The sequence below is a fragment of the Dromiciops gliroides genome, chromosome 4 (assembly GCF_019393635.1).
Source record: "Dromiciops gliroides isolate mDroGli1 chromosome 4, mDroGli1.pri, whole genome shotgun sequence".
Classification (NCBI taxonomy): domain Eukaryota; kingdom Metazoa; phylum Chordata; class Mammalia; order Microbiotheria; family Microbiotheriidae; genus Dromiciops; species Dromiciops gliroides.
Window position 1 is genome coordinate 231794097 of NC_057864.1, and position 23331 is coordinate 231817427.

General features: G+C 37.8%; 2 protein-coding genes across 2 annotated transcripts in view; one reads left to right on the forward strand and one right to left on the reverse strand.

Annotated features, from left to right (window-relative positions):
- STAG3 (stromal antigen 3) overlaps positions 1-16496 on the forward strand; it is a 49199-nt gene extending 32703 nt beyond the window's left edge. The window contains exons 29-33 of the mRNA XM_044002860.1: positions 6663-6831; positions 14592-14696; positions 14798-14894; positions 15762-15830; positions 16114-16496. Coding sequence (XP_043858795.1) covers positions 6663-6831; positions 14592-14696; positions 14798-14894; positions 15762-15830; positions 16114-16122 — 449 coding nt within the window. The 3' untranslated portion in view covers positions 16123-16496. The remainder of the gene's footprint in view (positions 1-6662; positions 6832-14591; positions 14697-14797; positions 14895-15761; positions 15831-16113) is intronic.
- LOC122753454 (E3 ubiquitin-protein ligase RBX1-like) lies at positions 9943-12525 on the reverse strand. Its single transcript, XM_044000850.1, has 2 exons — positions 12478-12525; positions 9943-10309 (listed from the first exon to the last, which is right to left on the reverse strand). Exons 1-2 carry the CDS (start codon positions 12523-12525, stop codon positions 9974-9976), a joined length of 384 nt encoding a protein of 127 aa, XP_043856785.1. The 3' UTR covers positions 9943-9973.
- Positions 16497-23331: the final 6835 nt, after the last annotated feature.

Genomic DNA, 23331 nt, shown 5'->3' on the forward strand with positions numbered 1-23331 from the left:
CTCTGATTGCTAAAGCTAACATTTCTAGGACAATATTAAATAATAGGGGTGATAATGGACATCCCTGTTTCACCCCTGATCTTATTGGGAATTTCTCTAATTTATCTCCATTGCATATAATACTTGCTGATGGCTTTAGGTAGATATTGTTTATTATTCTAAGGAAAGCTCCTCCTATTCCTCAACTCTCTAGTGTTTTTATTAGGAATGGGTGCTGTACTTTGTCAAAAGCTTTCTCTGCATCTATTGAGATAATCATATGATTTTGGTTGGTTTTCTTATTGATGTGGTTGATTATGTTAATAGTTTTCCTAATGTTGAACCAGCCCTGCATTCCTGGTATAAATCCCACCTGGTCATAGTGTATTATCCTGGTGATCACTTGCTGTAATCTCCTTGCTAATATCTTATTTAAGATTTTAGCATCAATATTCATTAGGGAAATTGGTCTATAATTTTCTTTCTCTGTTTTTGCTTTGTCTGGTTTTGGTATCACCACCATATTTGTGTCATAAAATGAATTTGGTAGAACTCCTTCTTCACCTATTTTTCCAAATAATTTGTATAATATTGGAATTAATTGTTCTTTAAATGTTTGGTAAAATTCACCCGTAAACCCATCTGGCCCTGGGGATTTTTTCTTAGGGAGTTCATTAATAGCTTGTTCAATTTCTTTTTCTAATATGGGTTTATTTAAGGATTTTATTTCCTCTTCAGTTAACCTGGGCAGTTTGTATTTTTGTAAATATTTATCCATTTCATTTAGATTGTCAAATTTATTGGCATACAGTTGGGCAAAATATTTCCTAATTATTGATTTAATTTCCACTTCATTGGTGGTAACATCACCCTTTTCATTTTTGATACTGGTAATTTGGTTTTCTTCTTTCTTTTTTTTAATCAAATTAACCAATATTTTATCTATTTTATTGGTTTTTTCATAAAACCAGCTCTTAGTTTTATTGATTAATTCTATAGTTTTTTTGCTTTCAATTTTATTAATTTCTCCTTTAATTTTCAGGATTTCTAATTTAGTATTTAATTGGGGATTTCTAATTTGTTCTTTTTCTAGCTTTCTAAGTTGCATGCCCAATTCATTGATCTCCTCTTTCTCTTTTTTATTCATGTAAGCAGTCAGAGCTATAAAATTTCCCCTAAGCACTGCTTTGGCTGTATCCCATAAATTTTGGTATGTTGTCTCATTATTGTTATTCTCTTGGATAAAGTTATTGATTGTTTCTATGATTTGTTGTTTGACCCACTCATTCTTTAGAATGAAATTATTTAGTTTCCAATTGATTTTCAGTCTACCTTTCTCTGGCTCTTTATTACATGTAATTTTTATTGCATCATGATCTGAGAAGGATGCATTTACTATTTCTGCCTTTCTACATTTGACTATGATGTTTTTGTGCCCTAATACATGGTCAATTTTTTGAAAATGTGCCATGTACTGCTGAGAAAAGGGTATATTCTTTTCTATCCTCATTCAGTTTTCTCCAGACATGTATCATGTCTAACTTTTCTAGTATACTATTCACCTCTTTCACTTCTTTCTTATTTATTTTTCGGCTAGATTTATCTAATTCTGAGAGGGGAAGATTCAGATCGCCTACTAGTATAGTATTACTGTCTATTTCCTCTTGTAACTGATTTAACTTCTCCTCTAAGAATTTGGATGCTATACCACTTGACGCATACATGTTTAATATTGATTATCTTCATTATCTATAGTACCTTTTAGCAAGATGTAGTTTCCTTCCTTATCTCTTTTAATTAGGTCTATTTTTGCCTTTGCTTTGAGATAAGGATTGTTACCCCTGGTTTTTTTTACTTCAGCTGAAGCATAATATATTTTGCTCCAGCCTTTTACCTTTACTCTGTGTGTATCTCTCTGCTTCAAATGTGTTTCTTATAAACAGTATATTGTAGGATTCTGTTTTTTAATCCACTCTGCAATTCACTTCTGTTTTGTGGCAGAGTTCATCCCATTCACATTCACAGTTATTATTACTAGCTGTCTATTCCCCTCCATTCTGTTTATCCTCTTTGTACTTTTCCCGCTTCTTTCACCCTATACCTCCTCACCAACATCTTGCTTCTTACCCCTGCCTCCCCCAATCTGCGCTCCCTTTTTTATCACCCCCCTCCCTGTTCTCCCTTGCTTTTGCCCTTCCTTCTATCAGTCCCCCCTTTCCCTTACCCTTTTACTTCTCTAAAGAATAAGCTAAGTTTTTTTATCCAAATGAATGTATATGTTATTCCCTCTTTAAATCAAATCTAGTGAGAGTAGGGTTGAAACAATATTCACCCCTCCCTTCTTTCCCTCTATTGTAATAGGTTTTTTCACCTTTTCATATGATGTAATTCACCTCATTCCACCTCCCCTTTCTTCTTTTCCTCATAAATTCCCTTTTTAGCCCTTAATTTTCTTGATATCATCACATCAAAGACAGTTTATATTTATACCTTCTGTATATAATCCTTCTGTCTGCCCAAATACATATACCATTCTCAAGAGTTATAAATATTATCTTCCCGTGTAGGGATGTAAACAGTTTAACCTTATTGAGTAACCTTTTTTCCCCTGTTTACCTTTTCAAACTTCTCTTGAGTCTTGTATGTTAAGATCAAATTTTCTATTCAGTTCTGGTCTTTTCATCAGGAAAGATTGAAAGTCCCCAATGTTATTGAATGTCTATCTTTTCCCCTGAAAGAGAATGATTAGTTTTGCTGGGTAATAGATTCTTGGCTCCAATCCAAGCTACTTTGCCTTCTGGAATATCATATTCCAAGCCTTGCGATCCTTTAATGTTGAAGCTGCCAGATCCTGAGTAATCCTGACTGTGGCTCCATGATATTTAAATTGCTTCTTTCTGGCTGCTTGGAGTATTTTCTACTTCACCTCATAATTCTGGAATTTGGCTACAATATTCTTTGGAGTTTTCCTTTTGGGGTCTCTTTTAGGAGGTGATCAGTGGATTCTTTCAATGTCAATTTTATCCTCAGATTCTATAATATCAGGGCAGTTCTCCTTAATAATTTCCTAGAATATGGTGTCTAGACTCTTTTTCTGATCGTGGCTTTCAGGCAGTCCAATAATTCTCAAATTGTCTCTCCTGGATCTGTTTTCCAGATCAGCTGTCTTTCCAATGAGGTATTTCACATTTTCTTCTATTTTTTCATTCTTTTGATTCTGCTTGACTTATTTCTGGTGTCTCATGGATTCATTTCCTTCCAACTGTCTAATTTTAATTTTGAAGGCATTGTTTTCTTCAATGAGATTATGCACCTTTTTTTTTCCATTTGGCCAAATGAATTTTGTTTTTAATATTTAAAAAAAATTTTGTTTTTTAAGTGAGGCAATTGGGGTTAAGTGACTTGCCCAGGGTCACGCAGCTAGTAATTGTTAAGCGTCTGAGGCCGGATTTGAACTCAGGTACTCCTGACTCCAGGGCCAGTGCTCTATCCACTGCGCCACCTAGCTGCCACCCAAATGAATTTTTTAAGGCATTGTTTTCTTCAGTGAGATTATGCATCTTTTTTTCCATTTGGCCAGATGAATTTTTTAACGAATTGTTTTCTTCAATCTTTGTGCTTCCTTTTCTAAGCTGCTGATTCTTTGTGCTTCTTTTTCCAAGCTGCTGATTCTTTTTTCATACTTTTCTTGTGTTGCTTTCATTTCTCTCCCCATTTCTCTCAATTGATTTTTGTTTTTGTTTTTGTTTTTTTTAGTGAGGCAATTGGGGTTAAGTGACTTGCCCAGGGTCACACAGCTAGTAAGTGTTAAATGTCTGAGGCTGGATTTGAACTCAGGTACTCCTGACTCCAGGGCCGGTGCTCTATCCACTGCACCACCTAGCTGCCCCTCTCAATTGATTTTTTTTTTTTTTTTTTGCGGGGCAGTGGGGGTTAAGTGACTTGCCATGGGTCACACAGTTAGTAAGTGTCAAGTGTCTGAGGCCGGATTTGAACTCAGGTACTCCTGAATCCAGGGCCGGTGCTTTATCCACTGCGCCACCTAGCCGCCCCCTCAATTGATTTTTAAAATCCTTTTTGAGCTCTTCCAAGAAGGCTTTTTGTTCTTGAGACCAATTCATCTTCCCTCTTGAGGCTTCACATGTAGGCAATTTGGGAGTATTATCCTCATCTGAGTTTGTGTTTGCCTCTTCCCTGTCGATACAGAAACTCTCAATGTTGAGAGCTCTTTTTTGTTTCTTACTCATACTGCAGCTTTTTTTTTTTTTTAAAGTTGAGTTCTGCTCTGGGGGCCCCAGGGTCCCTGTTTCAAGCTTCTTATGCTGGGATACAGGGGCTGTGTCATTGGCTCTCTACACTGAGGCCTCTATGGCTTGTGGATTTCTCCCCATCCTGGCCCTGCTAGCTGCACGCTGGGATCGGTAGGCCTGGTTGTGCCTGTCCCATGGGTGGCTGTCCAGCTGGCAACCTGCTCTCCCGGCTGGTGCAGGTGGGTTTTGCCACTGTCCTGCTGTGCCACCAGCTTGTTGAGCCAGGATCCATGGGCCTCAGTTGCTCAGCTGTGGCCCACAGCTTCCTGCTGACTTGCCCCAGCCCGCTCTGTGCTGCGCCTCCCTTTTGCCCCAATGAGACCGACCTTTCCTGAAGTCTTCTAAATTATCTCTGGTTGGAAGACTGTGTCTCTCTGTCTCTTTGCAGGTTCTGTAGTTTCAGAATTTGTCTAGAGGCTTGATTTAATGTTCTTTTTGAAGGAACAGAAGGAAAGCTTAAGCGATTTGCTGTCTACTCTCTGCCATCTTGGCTCTGCCCCGAAACTGTAATCTTTTGCTAGAGATTGCTGAAATCACAAAACAATTCTGGTAATACGTACATTTTCTTACACAGTAACCATGAAATAACCTATAAAATGTAGTATACAGAATAGAATTGGTGACATGCAAAGCATTTTTTCTTGCTAGCCCTAAAATTCTGTGACCATCTGTACTAACATCTCAATTTTTAAAAAATTGATTTCAGACAATATTCACTTATCACAACACATGAAATCTACAGTATCATAAATACTGTATTACAAATAAAATTCTTAAAGCTAAAACATTTTTTAATCTTAATCTTACCTTCCACTCTGTTAGATGGAGTTGTGAGGTCATTGTACTATATATACTATGCTGATATAAACTTCTTTACCTTGGTCACTCTCTGAAAAAGCAAGAGAGAGATTGCTGGGACCTTAGTGGCTGCTGTTAGAAGACACTGATATTGGGAAGTCTCAACCTCACCTTAGAGCCCAAATACTTTGGGGGCATAATTGCAACAGAAAACTTGAGTTTTAAAGGCAAACAATGAAAATATGCAACAAGTGCACAGGGATCTCTGTTGTAAAACAGAAGGGTAAACAAGACCAATGAAGCACCTTATATGATACCAGCTGCTCCACAAACTTGGGTGCATTTTGCTTCTCATTTTTTTCCTAGTGTACATAGATAGCCTCAAATGTGCATGATTGCCAACACGAAAGTGAAAATGAGATTACTAATAAAATCACATAAATGCTTGAAGTGGCAAAAGTTAAACATTCAAATGTTGGAGATTGACTGTAATGGTTATGTTCTAAATCTTAACTGAAGAATTATCCTGTCATCTTTTAGTCATAAATGAAGGTGGTACATTCCACTAGAGAAAGAAATGGCATGGAAGTCAGGAGACTGAGGTTTTCAATTTGCCTTTTAACCTTTACCTACTTATTTTTCCTCTCTGGAGGTCCCTTTCAGCTTTAAATCCTGTGATGTTGATTATGAATTCATGAATTCTGAATTCCTTTACTTAATCATAATCTATCATTCTAACTTTCCTTCTGCTTTTTTTTTTTTTTTTTGGTGGGGCAGTGGGGGTTGTGACTTTCCCAGGGTCACACAGCTAGTAAGTGTCAAGTGTCTGAGGTTGGATTTGAACTCAGGTACTCCTGAATTCAGGGCCAGTGCTTTATCCACTGTGCTACCTAGCTGTCCCTGCTTTTATCACCTCTAACCCTGTTCTTCAACTTTATCATGAACTCCAACCCCATCCCCCATTCAGTTCTTCTTAGGCCATCATGTAATAAATGTCAATAAGTCAACAAACTCTTATTAATCACCTATGTACTAGGCACTGTGCTAAACAGTCAGGATACAAGGAAAGGGAAAACAAAAAGACAAAACACTGTCTGTTATCAAGAATCTCACAGTCCAATGGGGATACAAATAACTGTACAAACTAGATATGTACAGGATAAATTTAAAGTAGTTAGTAAATGCTTAACAAAATTTTCTCCATTCATTCATGTCTCTGATAGGAGGCAAGGTGGTATGTTTTATCATCATCCTCTCAATCTAGACATTTTTTCTTCCCATTTGGAGTGTGAGCTCCTTGAAGTCAGGGACTAAAAAAGCCCATAATGCTAAATACACTTCCACAGTTGCACTTCAGATTGTGTATTAGCACTGCATCCTATCCCTGGTGATATGGATGGAATAATTCCTAAGTCATGGAAGTTTTCTTTCCCTTAGTCGCTATGTCAAATGCTGTCTGTCCTAGGCAAAAATAAACTTGGACAAGCTAACCCTCAACCCCAGGATCGGAAAGTTCAAGAGATTGGTATACAAGTCTTCTGGGCTAGAAATTGGTGCATTTGTCTGTCTCTACAGCCACCTCCAAGCAGGGTCAAGAGCACTTCTGCCCACCTCAGGAACAAAGCCTACTTCTAAGCAGTGTCCCACAGACTCCTACATTCACCTCTACAACTGTGAAAGGGAGGCATTTCCTTTGGAGACAAAAGGATGAAGAAGAGGACTCTGCATCAGAGTTTACCCAAAGGTGAGGACTAGGGAGAGGGTCTAAGTTTCAATCTCAGTTTCTGTGTCTTGGAATTTGTCTAATCTTTTTCATGAGTCTTTCTCTCATGAGCTCACAGTTATCCTGTACTGTAGTTCTCACTTAAATTCTCAATTTATTTATTTTTTTTGTAAATTGTTTTTATTTTAAGCCAAAATACAAAATGAGAAAAGAAAAAAAATACATTGCTATGTACACAGCAGAACATAGGAGAGAATTCAATATAAAATAATAAATTTCCATTTCAAGAAAACCTTTATTATACATACTGCACATTGTTTTCAAATATGCCCAGCTTTTCTTTCCTTCCTTGTTTGTTTTCTGCTATGTACTTTTCACTTTATTATTTTTCCCCTTCCCCCCTGGCACCCCACTCCTCACCCCAGAAGAAGGCTGCCATTAAGCGTGGAAATATATAGGGCATATATTCATATACACATATATACACATATACACATATATGTAAAACCATACTATGCTTATTTCCACTCATCATCTTTTTCTCTGAAGGTGGATAGCATCTTTCTTCTCAAGTCCAAGTCTTTACATACCTTTCCAAGTCAAACAGCTCATCATCTCCTATACCATAGAAATATTCCAACCCAATCACATCCTATTCTGAGAAATCTCTCCATGAAAGTTTTTTTCCCAACTTTTTGCATTTCTTCTATTCTTAGGTACATGGGTTTTATTTATACAAGAAAAATTAAATTTAAAATTATCAAAATTATCCATTTTACACTTCAATAATGCTCTTACCTTATAATATTATTTAAGGTCTGATACTGCTGAAACTATTTCTTTTACATTTTTTTTCGTGGTTTCTAACTAAAATAATTTTTTACTAATTTAATTGGGATGACTTTGGATCCATAGATTAGTTAGGTAAAATTGTCATTTTAAAAATTACACTGACTTTACCTACCTTTTTTATAATGTTTCCTGAAAGCAACGTAGTGATGAATTCAAATCTTTATACTATCCATTTCTGTTTTATGGGTAAATTCATCCCATCCACACACATTCTAAGCTACAATTACTTGTATATTTCTTCTGGGATCTCTCCCAGGTACTGATAGACTTTGCCTTCTTGTTCTAGAACTTCAAGAAAATTTTCTTTGATAATTTCTTGTAATATTGTATCAAGATTCTTTTTTATGGTAATTTTCAGGTCTGATTATTCTTTTTTTTAATAGAAATGCTTGTTTTATTTCATAAATTAAAAATAAAATACAACTTAAAAAGAAAAAATGGGTAATGAGTTTAGAGAAGTACAGTAGGTTTGATATAGGTATGTTGATAGAGCTTTTTTTTTTTAATGTATAAGGTATTTTATTTTTTCCATTACATGTAAAGATAGTTCTCAACTTTTGTTTATACAAGCTTTACAATTTCAGATTTTTCTCCCTCCCTCCCCTCCCTCCCCCCCTCCCCTAGACAGCAGGTAATCTGATATAGGTTATATCTATATATCCCTATACATATAGATATAGATATAGATATATACACACACATATATATACACATAATAACATTAATCCTATTTCTGCATTAATCCTGTTACAAGAGAAAAAATCAGAGCAGTGATGCAAAACCTCAAAATAGAAAAAAAAAAAAAAAACAACAGCACCCAAAACAAAAGAAATAATATGGTTCAATCAGCATCTATACTCCACAGTTCTTTCTTTCTTTTTTTTTTTCTTGGATTTGGAGATCCTCTTCTATCATGAGTTCCCTGGAACTCTTCTGTACCATTGCATTGGTACAGAATATAGTCCATCACAGTAGGTCAACACTCAATGTTGATGATACTGTGTACAGTGTTCTTCTGGTTCTGCTCATCTCACTCATCATCAGCTCACGTAAGACCCTCCAGGTTTCTCTGAACTCTTCCTGCTCATCATTTCTTACAGCACAATAGTATTCCATTGTATTCATATACCACAACTTGTCCAGCCATTCCCCAATCGATGGGCACCCCCTCAACTTCCAATTCCTTGCTACCACGTAAAGAGCAGCTATAAATATTTTTGTACATGTGGGTCCCTTTCCCCCTTCCATGATTTCTTTGGGCAAAAGACCTAAAAGTGGAATTGCTGGGTCAAAGGGTATGCACAGCTTTATTGCCCTTTGGGCATAATTCCAAATTGCTTTCCAGAATGGCTGGATCAGCTCACAACTCCACCAACAATGCATTAGTGTTCCAATTTTCCCACAGCCTCTCCAACATTTATTATCTTCCTTTTTTGTCATTTTAGCCAATCTGATAGGTGTCAGGTGGTACCTCAGAGTTGTTTTAATTTGCATCTCTCTAATCAGGGTCTGATTATTCTTATATCCTTTCTCCTTGCTCTGTTTTCTAGATGAGTTGTTTTTCTGATGAGATGTTTCACTTTCACTTCTATTCTTTCATTCTTTTGGTTTTGTTTTATGATTTTTTGTTGTCTTAGAACATCATTGTCTTCCCCTTGCTGAATTCTAGTTTTCAAGGAATTATTTTCTTCCTTAAATTTTTGTTTGTTTTTGTTTGTTTTTGTTTTTCAGGGCAATGAGGGTTAAGTGACTTGCCCAGGGTCACACAGCTCGTAAGTGTCAAGTGTCTGAGATCTGATTTGAACTCAGGTCCTCCTGAATCCAGGGCTGGTGCTTTATCTACTGTGCCACCTAGCTGCCCTGCCTTCCTTAAATTTTTGATTTTCTATTTCAAGTTGACTTTCTTTTCATGATTTTCTTGGATTGCTCTTATATTTTTTCTAGTTTTTTCTTAGTTTCTCTTATTTGTTTTTTAATTTTTTTATGGGGGGGGGTAATGAGGGTTAAGTGACTTGCCCAGGGTCACATAGCTAGTAAGTGTCAAGTGTCTGAGGCCAGATTTGAACTCAGGTCCTCCTGAATCCAGGGCCAGTGCTTTATCCACTGTGCCACCTAGCTGCCCCTCTTATTTTTTTTTTTTGATTCAACAAGGCTTTATTTCACACAGAATACAATATGGAGGCAAACCAAACTCAAAAGACCAACCACAAGACGCAAGACTGACTTTTAACTCATGTATAATTAGGCAACAGGACAGCAAGTCATTAAGTAGTGAACAAAAGTGATAATCTTGAGGAAGAAGGTGCTCTTTCTAATGCCCATACTTTTGAAACTCCCACTCTCTGTTGTCCAGTGGGCACACCTGCCTGGTTTTGAGCCAGTGGGAGATGCAGTGGAAGTGGAAGGTGTGATTGCAGACTCCCCATTCTACAGTACATTCTTTAGAGGTGGCGGATGCCTGGTTGGCTTGGCATTCTATACAAAGGTCCATAATGTGGTTCCTGCTGATGGCACAGTTGTCAATGACAGTATCCCAGGCCCAGAGGGCCACTGCATTCCACTTTTTCACTTCAAAGCGCTTCTTGCCGGCGCCACTGTTGGTGCCACTGGGGGTGTCCACATCCATTGCTGCCGCTATTTTGGAAAGCTAGTCTCTTATTTGGTTTTTAAAGTCCTTTTTAAGTTCTTCCAAGAACTCTTGCTGTACTTGGGACCACTTGACGTTTCTCATTGAAAAAAGAGTGGCTTTTTTAGCTCCACTATCTTCCTCTGAATATGAACCCAGATTTTTTCTACCCCCATAGTAACTGTCTATGGTTGGGGTCTTTTCTCTTTGCTTGCTCATTTTTATTTATTTATTTTTGTTTTATTTTGTTTTTAGCAGTTATTTTCTGAGGTCTATTTTGGGGCCCAACCTTAGGCTGTACTCATTACTCCTAAGCCACAGCTAGGCCCCCAGCCACAGTGTCCTACAAATGATCTTGTTCCCTGCATTCCCTCTGGTGGCTGCAAACTACAACTGTCTTCTCTGCCCTGGAACTGAAACCAGGGACTCTGCTCTCCTGCAGGTGCCCACAACCCACAGCATCCCTGCCTCTCAATACTGTACTCACCAGGTACAGTATTCTAGCTTCTTCTCTTAGTAGTCACAGCCCAGGACATATCTGATCCGCACAATTGTGCTTGGTGTCCCTTGACTGTGGAAGGTCTTTCAATCATCCTCTACTCAACCTTTAGGCCCCTACACAGTCTATGAGATGAAAGTTTCTAAGGCTGTGACTGCCTCTTAATCCAGATTTCTCCAGGGTTTTGTTGCTTATTGATTCTGCAGTCAGCCTGGAGGTGTTTGCACTTCACTGAGGCTGAACATCTGCCCCTGGAGGTCGGGTCTTTCCTGGGGTCTTCTCACATTGTCTTAGGAATACATCTACTTTACCCCATGTTTATTTCTGTTCCTTTGAGGTGATGTTTTGTCCTTTTTTTGTGGAGGAAATTTGGAGAGCCAAAAGTTTTCTGATCTACTCCACCATATTCCCAGAATCCTCTCTCCAATTCTGTATTTTGCCTGTTCAGTTTTTGTCTTTCAAACCCTCTTTACCATCTCACAAATCCATTTAACTTCTCCTCAGATTTATACTGATATTTCAAAAGTTTTCAATAACTCTACTTATTGGAGCTACAGGATACAATCACTTTTGCCTAATATTCAAGGTCATTCACAGTTTAACTTTAGTCTATCTTTCCAGCTTTATTTCAATATTATGTTTTCTTTTTTTTAATGAGCTCTCTATTCCAGACAAACTACACTATTCTCTGTTCTCTTGCCTTCTCCTATGTCCATACATCTGTGCTAATTTGTATGGGGCAGCTAGGTAGCACAGTGGATAGAGCACTGACACTGAAGTTGGGAGGACCTGAGTTCAAATCTTACTTCAGACACTTACTAGCTGTGTTACCCTGGGCAAGTCACTTAACCCTAAATTGCCTTAAACATCCAGGGCCATCTCCAATTGTCCTGATATATATCTTGTCACTGGACCCAGCTGGCTCCAGGAGAGTGAGGTTGGTGACTTTGGACAGCCTTGTTTCACTTAAATCCAATTCACTGCAAGTTATGACATCACTTCCCGATGTCATGGTCTTCTTTGAGAATGAAGGACAAACAATAGCTGATTTGTAAAAACAAAAAGCAAGAAAAATAAAAAGGAAAAATATGCTTCAGTCTATACATTCTGAGTCCATCAGTTCTCTATTTGGAGGTAGATAGCATTTTTCATCATGTGTCCTTTGGAATTTTCATGGATCATTGTATTAGTCTGTGTACATAAGATCATTATATTGTCTTTCACAGTTGATTATCATACCAATATTGCTGTTACTGTCTACGTTGTTTTCCTGGTTCTACTCACTTCACTTTATATCAGTTCATATAAGTCTTCCCAGGTCTTTCTGAAACCATCTTCCTTGTCATTTCTTGAAGACAATAGCATTCCATCACAATCATTAACCACAGCTTGTTCAGTTATTCCCCAATTGATGGGCAGCTCCATTCTTTACCACCACAAAAAGAGCTGTGATAAATATTTTTGTACATATGGATCTCTTATACTTTTTATCCAGGTCATGTTCTTTAACTGTAGGGATTCCCTCCACAACTCTGTGCTAGGCCCTCTCTTCTTTTTTTTTTATACTATTTCACTGTGCAGACAATTCTCAGATTTATTTATCCAGCCCTAACCTCTTTTCTCACTACAGTGTCTCCTCTCAAACTGGATGTCCCAATATTTCCAAAACAGAACTCTATCTTCCCCCTACCTCCTGAACCTTTCCCAGCTTTCCTATTACTATCAAGGGGTCTAACATTCTACCAGTCACCCAAGCTTATAACCGAAGTGTCATCCTCAACCCATCATTCCCACTAATCCCAATATTTAATCTGTTGCCAGGTTCTGTTATTTCTTCTTCACAACATTTCTCCTATACATCCCTCTCTTTCCAGTCAGTTATCACTCTGGTGCATGCCTTCACCTCACACCTTGTCTATATATATATATATATATATATATATATATATATATATATATATATATATATAGCCTGCTGATTGGATTTCCTTATATCCATTTCCACTCCAGGCCATCCTCCACTCAGTTGTCAAAGTGATCTTCCTAAAGCCCAAGTTTGACCATGTCATCCCTATTCATTCAGCTTCACTGGTTCCATAATTTCCCCAGTATCAGATATAAAATCCTAAATTTGTTTTCTAAAACCCTCTATAACCTGGCCCCTTCCAACCTTTCCAGTCTTCTCACTCCTTACACCCCCACATATTCTGTGATCCAGAGACACTGGCCTCCTTGCTGTTTCTTGAATTAGACACTCTATCTCCTGCCTGCATGCATTTTTATTTGCTGTCACCCATGCCTGAAACTCTCTCCCTCCAAACTTCCCTGGTTTTCTTCAATTCTTATCTAAAAATTCTCCTTTCTGCAAGAAGCATTTCCCAGTCACTCTTTTTTTTTTTTTTTTGGTGAGGCATTTGGGGTTAAGTGACTTGCCCAAGGTCACACAGTAAGTGTTAAGTGTCTGAGGCCGGATTTGAACTCATGTCCTCCTGACTCCAGGGCTGGTGCTCTATCCACTGCACTATCTAGCTGCCCCCTCCAGTCACTCTTTTTTTTTTTTTTTTTTTTTTTTTACATTATGAGATATTTTATTTTTTCCGTTACATGTAAAGATAGTTCTCAACTTTTGTTTATACATGCTTTACAATTTCAGATTTTTCTCCCTCCCTCCCTCCCCTCCCTCCCCCCTCCCCTAGACAGCAGGTAATCTGATATAGGTTATATCTATATATATCTATACATATACATATAGATATATATATACACACACATATATATACACATAACATTAATCCTATTTCTGCATTAATCCTGTTACAAGAGAAAGAATCAGAGCAGTGATGCAAAACCTCAAAATAGAAAAAAAAAAACAACAGCACCCAAAACAAAAGAAATAATATGGTTCAATCAGCATCTATACTCCACAGTTCTTTCTTTCTTTTTTTTTCTTGGATTTGGAGATCCTCTTCTATCATGAGTTCCCTGGAACTCTTCTGTACCATTGCATTGGTGAGAAGAATATAGTCCATCACAGTAGGTCAACACTCAATGTTGATGATACTGTGTACAATGTTCTTCTGGTTCTGCTCACCTCACTCATCATCAGCTCACGTAAGACCCTCCAGGTTTCTCTGAACTCTTCCTGCTCATCATTTCTTACAGCACAATAGTATTCCATTGTATTCATATACCACAACTTGTCCAGCCATTCCCCAATTGATGGGCACCCCCTCAACTTCCAATTCCTTGCTACCACGTAAAGAGCAGCTATAAATCCAGTCACTCTTAATAGAGAGGTTGAAAAAACTAGTGCTGTCCCTCTGTTGATTATCTCCAATTTATCCTATCTTGTTTGTACATACTTGTTTGCATATTGGCACAAATCAAGTGTTTAATAAATACTTGTTGACTACTTGGTTAGAAAAAGTAATAAATAAAATAGAAATAATATAAATAGAAATAAATAAAATAGAAATCTTTAAAATATTTTTCTTCCTTTGTGATCCAGGACAGGTTTCATCATTGCCTTCTTTATGAAGCATCCAGGGCATGCTAAAAGTGATTCTGTCTTCCTTCACTACTCTTTTCCTGTTTAACATCTTGTATTCACACATCACATTCTAATCTGTATGATGATTATTTATATATATCTTGTCCTACCTCAAGACTGGTAATTCTTTGAAGGTAGGGATTAAGACACTTTTTTTTATCCTCATTATCTATCACTGTTCATTGTACATAGTAGGTGCTTGATACGTGGTTTTTTTTATTAAAGTAATTCCTTCCATATTTCTTTCCATATAGCCAGACACCCTTAGGCTCCCAGAAGCCTAGACACTTGTACCCAGAGGGTTTCCAGGACACTATGCATAGCCACTATGGACCTCATCTGGGCAGTCAGCTAACCCGGTTAGTATCTCCCACTCTTCCTCTACCATCTTCAAACCTTTTACCTTCCCATTGTGAAAGAACTTTCTTCTTGTCCTACTTTTCTATACACTCTTCACCAGACTCAGCCTTATGGAGGAGGAGGATGATAATGATGATGAGATAGTAATAGAAGAGTCAAGTGAAGAGGAAGCAGGGGAATGGAAAGACATGGATAAGGTAAGTGAGGGAAAGAAAAAAAAATTAACTTATTCTAGTTCTTCCTTACCATCTATAAACACATTCTCCCACACCCACACCCCCATTTTGAGAAAGTCAGGAGAGGGACAGGATGGAAGAGAATGAGGAGGCTAATAAAATGATCTGGAGTAGTTTTCACCTGTGCTTACTAAGTACTGAAGGGTACTTGGGTGGCTGGGTGGAGGGAATTGCAATACTTATCCCTCTCTGCCTACCACATCCACAAGATTCTTCTTCATTTCCTGATCTCTCCTTTAGAAAGTTCTTGCATTCCCAAATTACTCAGTTCACTCATACCCATGGCTTCTCACTTCTTCCCATTCCTTTTTCCTTCCCCAATTGCTTTAAGAAGGGGAAAGTAGTTGGATGAATCACAAGAGAAATGATCATAAGATCATAGATTCATAATTTGAAGCAATCTCAGAAGCAATTTAATCTAACCCATAGGTGGCTTGCTCCATTTCATACAGGTAATAAGTATCAGGGGTGGGTTTTGAATCCATGTCCTCTGACCAGTCAGAGGCCTTTTTTCCTAAAGAGAACTGGAAGGGGTAGAAGGATAAGGATTGGAAGTTTGAAAACATAAAAATGAAGAATAAGAAAGTCTGGAATGTTTCCTTCCCTGAGAATCTTTTGTGAGAAACATTTCATTTGTCTGGGCTAAGGGAAGGGCATTCTGGCTCAGGATAAGGAGACTCACTCAAAGAATACAAAGGCTTTTCATTAACTGTAATTGTATTGGTAAGAGCCATTGGCTTCCTTTATAGATAGGAGAACAGGCTATATAAAGGGAAGCTGTGGGAGTGGAAAGGATACCCATCAAACTTCTAATTCTGCTCTTTCCAGCATTCAAGCCCTCATTCTTCCTTCAGACACCAGAGAGACCTCTTTGACTCTGCAGAGGTAGACAGTGATGTAAGTATACCTAAGAGCACCTATGAGAACAAGGGAAACAGGCAATGAAGGGATTGCTTTTTCTTGGGTGACAGCAAATGGGAAGTCTTCAAGTCCTATAACCTATGTTGGAGGCAGTAAGGTAAAAATCAAAAGCCCTACTCTCACATTATCTTTGTATCTTTGGAATCAGGGTTCTGGGTAGAGGAGGAGGACTGCCATAGAATTATGATAAAGAAACACATGGAGTTATCTGCTTATCTTTTTTTTCTTCTATGGATTCCTTTCCTTCTTGTCTTCCCAGGATTTCTAAGACAATACTGTGTCTTCTTCAAGCTGATTTGCATAAGTCATCAATATGGCCACTTGGAATATAAAAAACAGGGTCCAAAGCCATCACAGTCACTGAGGAAAAATAAAGAAGGAGCTTTCACCTGTCTTCCTCCTCTCCCAATTTTACTTACCTTTTCTTTCCTCTCTGTAACTTTTGGGTTGGAGAAGCCATCACTTCCCTACTGTTCCTGATGCATGTTTAACCAGGGCATTGTCTCATCTATAATTGAGATATAAGTTCCCTCACACAATAATTTGGGAGAGTCCATCCTCTTATTTTTGAAGAGGTATACTACGTTTCTAATTGGAAAAGATCCGTTGTTTCCCCGTGTTTATGGAGACATCTCCCAGCCTTTTTTGTGCATCTTTTGGTGCTTGTTAACTTAATAAAGGTATTGAAATAAAATTGGTTTCCAGGAATATGACTTGTAATGTTTATGCTGCTGGGTAGCAGGAATCTTTTCCCTTGGAATTCTGTAGAGAATTCTAGGGCAGTGTCTCGTGCAGGTTTCTAATTAATATCTGTTGATTGAATGAGGTTGAAGAGCTCTTAGTCACTGAGAGGAAAAGAACCCCTGCTCAATAATTCTCTGAAACTCAGCGGCAGTGATGTGCCAAAGGCTCGTTTATTTCTTCCTTGGGAGAAAGGGCACCCCAGTGTGCAACTGGCGGGGTACAAAGAATGGGGGCTCACAGGCCCCATTTTAACCCCTAGTCCCTAACTTGAATGGATCCTCCCCTTTTTCATCACTGGTTGATTACTCAAGGGTTACGATCTACTCACAAAAACTAGCTAACTTGGGGCAGCTAGGTGGCGCAGTGGATGGAGCACCGGCCCTGGATTCAGGAGTACCTGAGTTCAAATCCGACCTCAGACACTTAACACTTACTAGCTGTGTGACCCTGGGCAAGTCACTTAACTCCAAATGCCTCACAAAAACAAACAAACAAACAAACAAAAAACCACCAAAAACTAGCTAACTGGAATGCAGTATTCTTAACCCTAATTTTCATAATTATTCTTCGGGTTCTTAGCCAGTGGGGGAGGTGACACAGGGACATTTCTTAATCTTCCCTTATGTGGACACAGCCCAGAAGAGGACCTCATTGAGACCAGCTCAGGGGTGATGTTTGGGGTCAGGTGGTATCTTGTGGAATTTGCCTTATAAATTACCTGGGTGGGTAGCTACCTATTTCACTTATGCTCAAAGCCAGCCCTCTTATAGGTCAGCTTACTCTGTATCCCTCTTCTCAAAGAATAACCTTTCATTTTTCCATCCTTTTGTTTCCATCAGTCATATTTCTTTTTCTCTTTGAAGATACAAAATAATTGAATCTTTGCATTTGGAGAAATCTCAGAGAACATCTTATCCAGTCTTCCACCTAGTTCATAAATCATTTCTACACTGTTTTAGTTTCTTTTTTAATCCCAATAGTGAATGGGAGAATGTGCTGTATTACTTAGGCAGCCCATTCCATTGAGAGGCAGTTCTAATTAAATCTTTTTGACACCAAATCTGCTTCCTTGTAACTTCCCATTGGTCTTAGTTCTGCCCTTTGGACCTACACAGAATAAGTCCTCTTTTATGACAACCATTATTAAAATATTTGAAGGCAGCCATTATTTCTCCACTTCATCTTTTTTTCTTTGTGAGAAACATAGTAGTTCCTTTAGCCACTATATTATATGAATTCACTGTTCTAATCACTTTTCTAGTGTGTTGTTTAAAATTTAAATTGTGGGTTTCCTGCTCACAATCCCCCCTGTACTTCAAGCAAAGAAACATCGTTTCTTCACATGAAGCAATAACATTGCAAATGCTGATCATATGGGTTTATACCAGCTCTCCTCCATAAAAGGCTCAAAGCCTTTTTTATGATTGAGCATATAATCAGTAGTTTCTGTGTTTGAGATGGTTCTTAAGGGCTAGCCAGGTGTGGTTATAATCTAATTAATTTGAAGTAGGCTAATCAGCAGTCATTAGGTACTTAGTGGGTAGAAAAAAACCCAATTGAAAATTTAAAGGGACAGGCACATAAAATCAATAAAAATAGAAACTTACAAACATAAAATTTCTTACCCAACTTGTTTTGCAGAGAAAATCAGGAGATTGAAGGGTTCAGATCCCTTTGTGGTTACCAAACTGTGTTGTTTAAAATCTAAATTGTGAGTTTCCTGCTCACACCAGTTTGTCATTGTCCTTAAAAATATGATTCCCGTTGTGCATACCCTTTGACCCAGCAATACCACTATTGGGTCTTTTTCCCAAAGAGATCATAAAAAAGGGAAAAGGACCCACACATACAAAAATATTAATAGCTGCTCTTTTTGTGGTGGCAAAGAATTGGAAATTGAGGGACTAATTATAAATTGGGGAATGATTGAACAAGTTGTGGTATATGAATGGAATGGAATTCTATTGTGCTGTAAGAAATGATGAGCAGGGGGCAGCTAGGTGGTGAAGTGGATAAAGCACTGGCCCTGGATTCAGGAGTACCTGAGTTCAAATCCGGCCTCAGACACTTGACACTTACTAGCTGTGTGACCCTGGGCAAGTCACTTAACCCCCATTGCCCCGCAAAAAAAAGAAAGAAAAAAAAAGAAATGATGAGCAGGTGGATTTCAGAGAAACCTGGAAGGACTTGCATGAACTGATAATGAGTGAGAGAACATTGTACACAGTATCATCAACATTATGTGTTGATCAACTGTGATAGACTTGATTCTTCTCAGCAATACAATGGTACAAGATAGTTCCAAAGGACTCATGGTGGAAAAGGCTCTCCAAATCCAGAAAAAAAAAAAGAACTATGGAATATGGATGCAGATTGAATCATACTATTTCTTTTGTTTTTGGTGCTGTTGTTTTTCTTTTTTGAGGTTTTTCCTTTTTGCTCTGATTCTTCTCTTATAACATGAGAAATGCAGAAATATGTTTAATGTTATTGTACATATATAACCTATTCAGATTACTTGCTATCTTGGGGAGGGGGGAGGGAGAAAAATTTGAAACTAGAAATCTTATAAAAACAAATGTTGAAAACTATCGCTACATGTAACTGGAAAATAATAAAATACTTCTATAATTTAAAAAATATTATTCCCAATATATCAAAAGGATCACTATGACCAGGTGGGATTTATCCCAGGAATGTAAGGTTGGTTCAGTGTTAGGAAAACTGTCAGCATAATTGACCATATCAATAACAAAACCAACAAAAATCATATCTCAATAGATGCAGAAAAAGCCTTTAACAACACCCATTTCTATTTAAAAACCCTAGAGATCATAGGAATAAAGAGCTTAACTCAAAATGATAAGTAATATTTATCTAAAAACATCAGCAAGCATTAAATGCAATGGGGATATAAGATCAGGGGTGAAAAAAGGATGTCTGTTATCACCACTGTTATTCAATATTGTACTAGAAATGTTAGCTTTAGAAATAAGAGAAGAAAAAGAAATTGAAGGAATTAGAAAAGGCAGTGAAGAAACAAAACTTATTCTTTGCAGATGATATTATGGTATATTTGGAGAACCTTAGAGAATCAACTAAAAAACTAGTTGAAATAATTAATACAATTAAACAATTTTAGCAAAGTTGTGGGATATAAGATAAACCATCACATAAAACATCAACATTTCTTTATATGACCAGTAAAACCTAGCAGCAAGAGATGAAAAAAGAAATCCCATTTAAAATAACTGTAAATAATACTTGGGAGTCTACCTGCCAAGACAAACCCAGGGACTATATGAACACAATTACAAAATACTTTTCACATAAAGTGAGATCTTGACAATTGGAAAAATATCAATCACTCATAAGTATATAATAATATATAATAAATATGACAAATTTACCTAAATCAATCTATTCAGTGCCATGCCAATCAAACTACCAAAAATTATTTTATAGAGCTAGAAAAATTGGGACACTAATGTACTGTTGGAGGAACTGTGAACTGATTCAACCATTTTGGAGAACAATTTGGAATTATCATCAAAGGGCTATAAGGCTGCAATTTGATTCAGCAATATCATTGCTAGGTCTGTATCCCAAGGTTATAAAAAAAAAGGAGGAAGGATCTATTTGTACAAAAATATTTATAGCAGCTCCTTTTGTGGTGGGTTAGGAGATGCTCATTAATTGGGCAATAGCTAAGCAAGCTGTGACATATGATTGTGGTGTGTAAAAAAAATTATCTAATTAACTAATCTCAACTGAAAAAATATAATTGGACTTATGTGAAAAATTATAACTTTAGAAAAATTATAATTGGGCCGTAAGTCTCTTCGTGGTCACCATTCAAATGTAGAAATATTTTAACTTACTGGGGCTAATTTGGGGGGACTAATCTGACTGGGGTACTTAATCTGGGACTGTTGACTATCTGGCTATCTGACTGCTATTAATTTAATATGGGCCATTTATAAAGTTCCACCACACTGCTCCACTCCCAAAATTGATAAGCAAAAGATTAAGAAACCTCTTAACTAAATAATCAAAGCAGAGTTTATTTATGAGATACTATTTAAAATTATGAATACAGGGAAATAAAATGTACAACCTGACTGCATTCCAGGCGTCTCTTTCCACCTGCTGGCCTGGAACTTTTTTAATACAATAAGGGCCGTTGCCACCTCTTGCCTTAGGGTATGTTCCACTTTCACTGCTCAGGTCCTTTATTCTAACTCTGAGCCCCTTTCACTTTGTCTATCCCCCTGCTTCTAACTTTCCTCTCCTTACTGCCACCACTGAACCCCTGTGTTTCTCTCTCACTGACCTCTCCTTCTGTTCTCCTAGTGCTCCAGTGTCCTTCTGGTCTCTTAATCTTCGCTTTCTCCAACCTGTATCCTGTGCTGACCGCTTCTGTGCTCTCTGCTGCCTCCTGTTCTGTCTGTCTGCCCTCTGCCGCCTTTGCCAGCCCTCTAATCTTGTCAGCCCCTTTTAATCTTGTCCACCAGCCCCGCTGAGTCTAATTCCCAGGTCTATATATATTTTCCTTTTCTCCACTCAAATCTCAGGACTTTTTCTGCGCCCCCACAGACCCCAAGCTAATCTGCCAGCAAGGGCTCTGGCTGGGGCTGGGGGGATGCTTAAGTATCACGTGCCTCAGCACAGGCTATGCCAGAGTCCAGCTTGGACAAGCCCAGGATCTCTCGGATAGATCCACTCAGGGCGGAGGGAGCTGGGGCCTTTTTTCCCCCAGCTGTCTGACCTGGCGTCTCATACAGCCCACGGGGCTTTTTTTTTTTTTGCTCAGCTGAAGCAGAGGGGATGGGGCACCAGCACCTCCCACACAGAAGAGACCCTGAGGGCCTAAGGTTTTCTAATCTCAGCCCAAAGGTAGGGTCCCCAAATCAAAATAAATTTCCACAGGTGGAATATGATTGTTCTATAAGAAATGACAGGCAGAATGATTTCAGAAAAACCTGGAAAGACTCATGCAAAGTGAAGTGAACAGAACCAGAATGTTGTACAAAGTAACAGCAATATTGTACAATGAAGAACTATGAATGACTTAGGTATTCTCAGCAATACAATGACCCAAGACAATCCCAAAGGACTCATGATGAAACATGCTATCTGCTGATATTGTCTGAATACTAAAGCTTTCTTAGTTTCCCTCTTTCTTTCTTCTTTCTTCCTTCCTTCCTTTCTCTTTCTTTCCTTCCCTCCTTCCTTCCTCCCTCCCTTCCTTTCTTCCTTCCTTCCTCTTTCCATCTATCTGTCCATCCTTTCTTCCTCTCTTTCTCTCTTGTTTTCTTATAAAAAATTATTAATTATAATTTTATTATAATTATAATTATATATAATATTTATTAGAATTATAATTATATTTTTATTATATTATTTATTATTATATTATATATTATTAATTATATAATTATAATTATATTATTTATTATAATTATAATTATATTTTCTTATAAAAATTATTAATATGAAAATGTTTTATATGATTGCACATGTATAACCTATAATGGATTGCTTTTGGGGAGGGGGGAGTATAAAACTTTCTTCCAAAATGTAAAAAATTGTTTCAACATTTAATTAGGTAAAAAGTATTATTCAAAAAATATGACTCTCAGAACCAAACATAGTACTCAAGTGGTCTGACCAGTACACAGGTATGGTATAGTACTATTATTTTCTATTATCTGGATTCTGTTTATCTAGATATTTATTAATGCAGCCTAATGATATATTGACTATTTTGGTAGCTACAACATGTTGTTGATTCAGATTAAGCTCAGCTAAAACCACTGTTTACCAAAACAAGTGTCCTTTATTCTGTACTTCTAAGCATCCTAGCCTGTTGAAACAGACCACAGAATAAGAATTCAAAGCTAATAACAGTTAAGCTTTCAAATGTTATGCTATTCACATTTTTGATGAGCAATTTTCTGTTTTCACTTAGGATATATATGTTTATGTATATGTGTGTGTATATATATACATATATATATGTGTGTGTGTGTATAAATGTCGAAGAAGACAAGAACCTGTGGCTTTTGACTAAAGACCTCCAGATTCATAGATTCATTGAATGTCAGATCTGGCAGGAACCTCTGAGATTATCTAGTTCACCACCCTCCTCCACCCCTATTTTATAGTTGGTGTCACAAAGACCCAGATAAGGAAAAGGAGACTGACTGACTGGCTAGAACCCAGGTGTCTAGAAGCCAGTGTATCTCTCAGAGGGATATTTATGCCTCCCTCTACTGTTCAGGAGTCAGTGAAGGGCTGTAGTAGGACTAATATCTACCAGTATTTCCCCATAACATGGGTTAAGTCCCACCCACCTGCCCCCTTCCCTTCTGCATAAATGAGTCCCAGGATGAGACTGGCTCTTGTTTTCCTGACACAGCTTCTTTTCCCCACCCACAACATGGGGTGGTCCCAGGTCCTTCCTGCTGACACCTCCTCCCACATCACCCTCACTTTTTCCTAAAAGGAAAAAAACAAAACAAAACAAAAAACTGTCCCCTGAACCTGAGTGGCTCCAGGTTTCCCAGTGCAGCTTTCTGGTTACCAAAGGACATAAAAAGTCCCAGCCATATGGAGTCTGAGCTCCTCTAATTTAGTGTATTTCTGAAGACCATGCAAGTCACCATGACTTTCATCCTATCCTTTCCTGGTGACCAGATATATTTCCATGTGGAGACAGAGGGAAGCCCTG

Bases quoted from the DNA above. Each gene is read 5' to 3' on its own strand.
- LOC122753454 (XM_044000850.1), bottom strand. From the start codon at position 12,525: ATGTTAGACCCCTTGATAGTAATAGGAAAGCTGGGAAAGGTTCAGGAG. The intron at 10,310-12,477 runs GTAGGGGGAAGA...ATAAGAGACTAG, and splicing joins AGCTGGGAAAGGTTCAGGAG to CTTTCCAAAATAGCGGCAGC.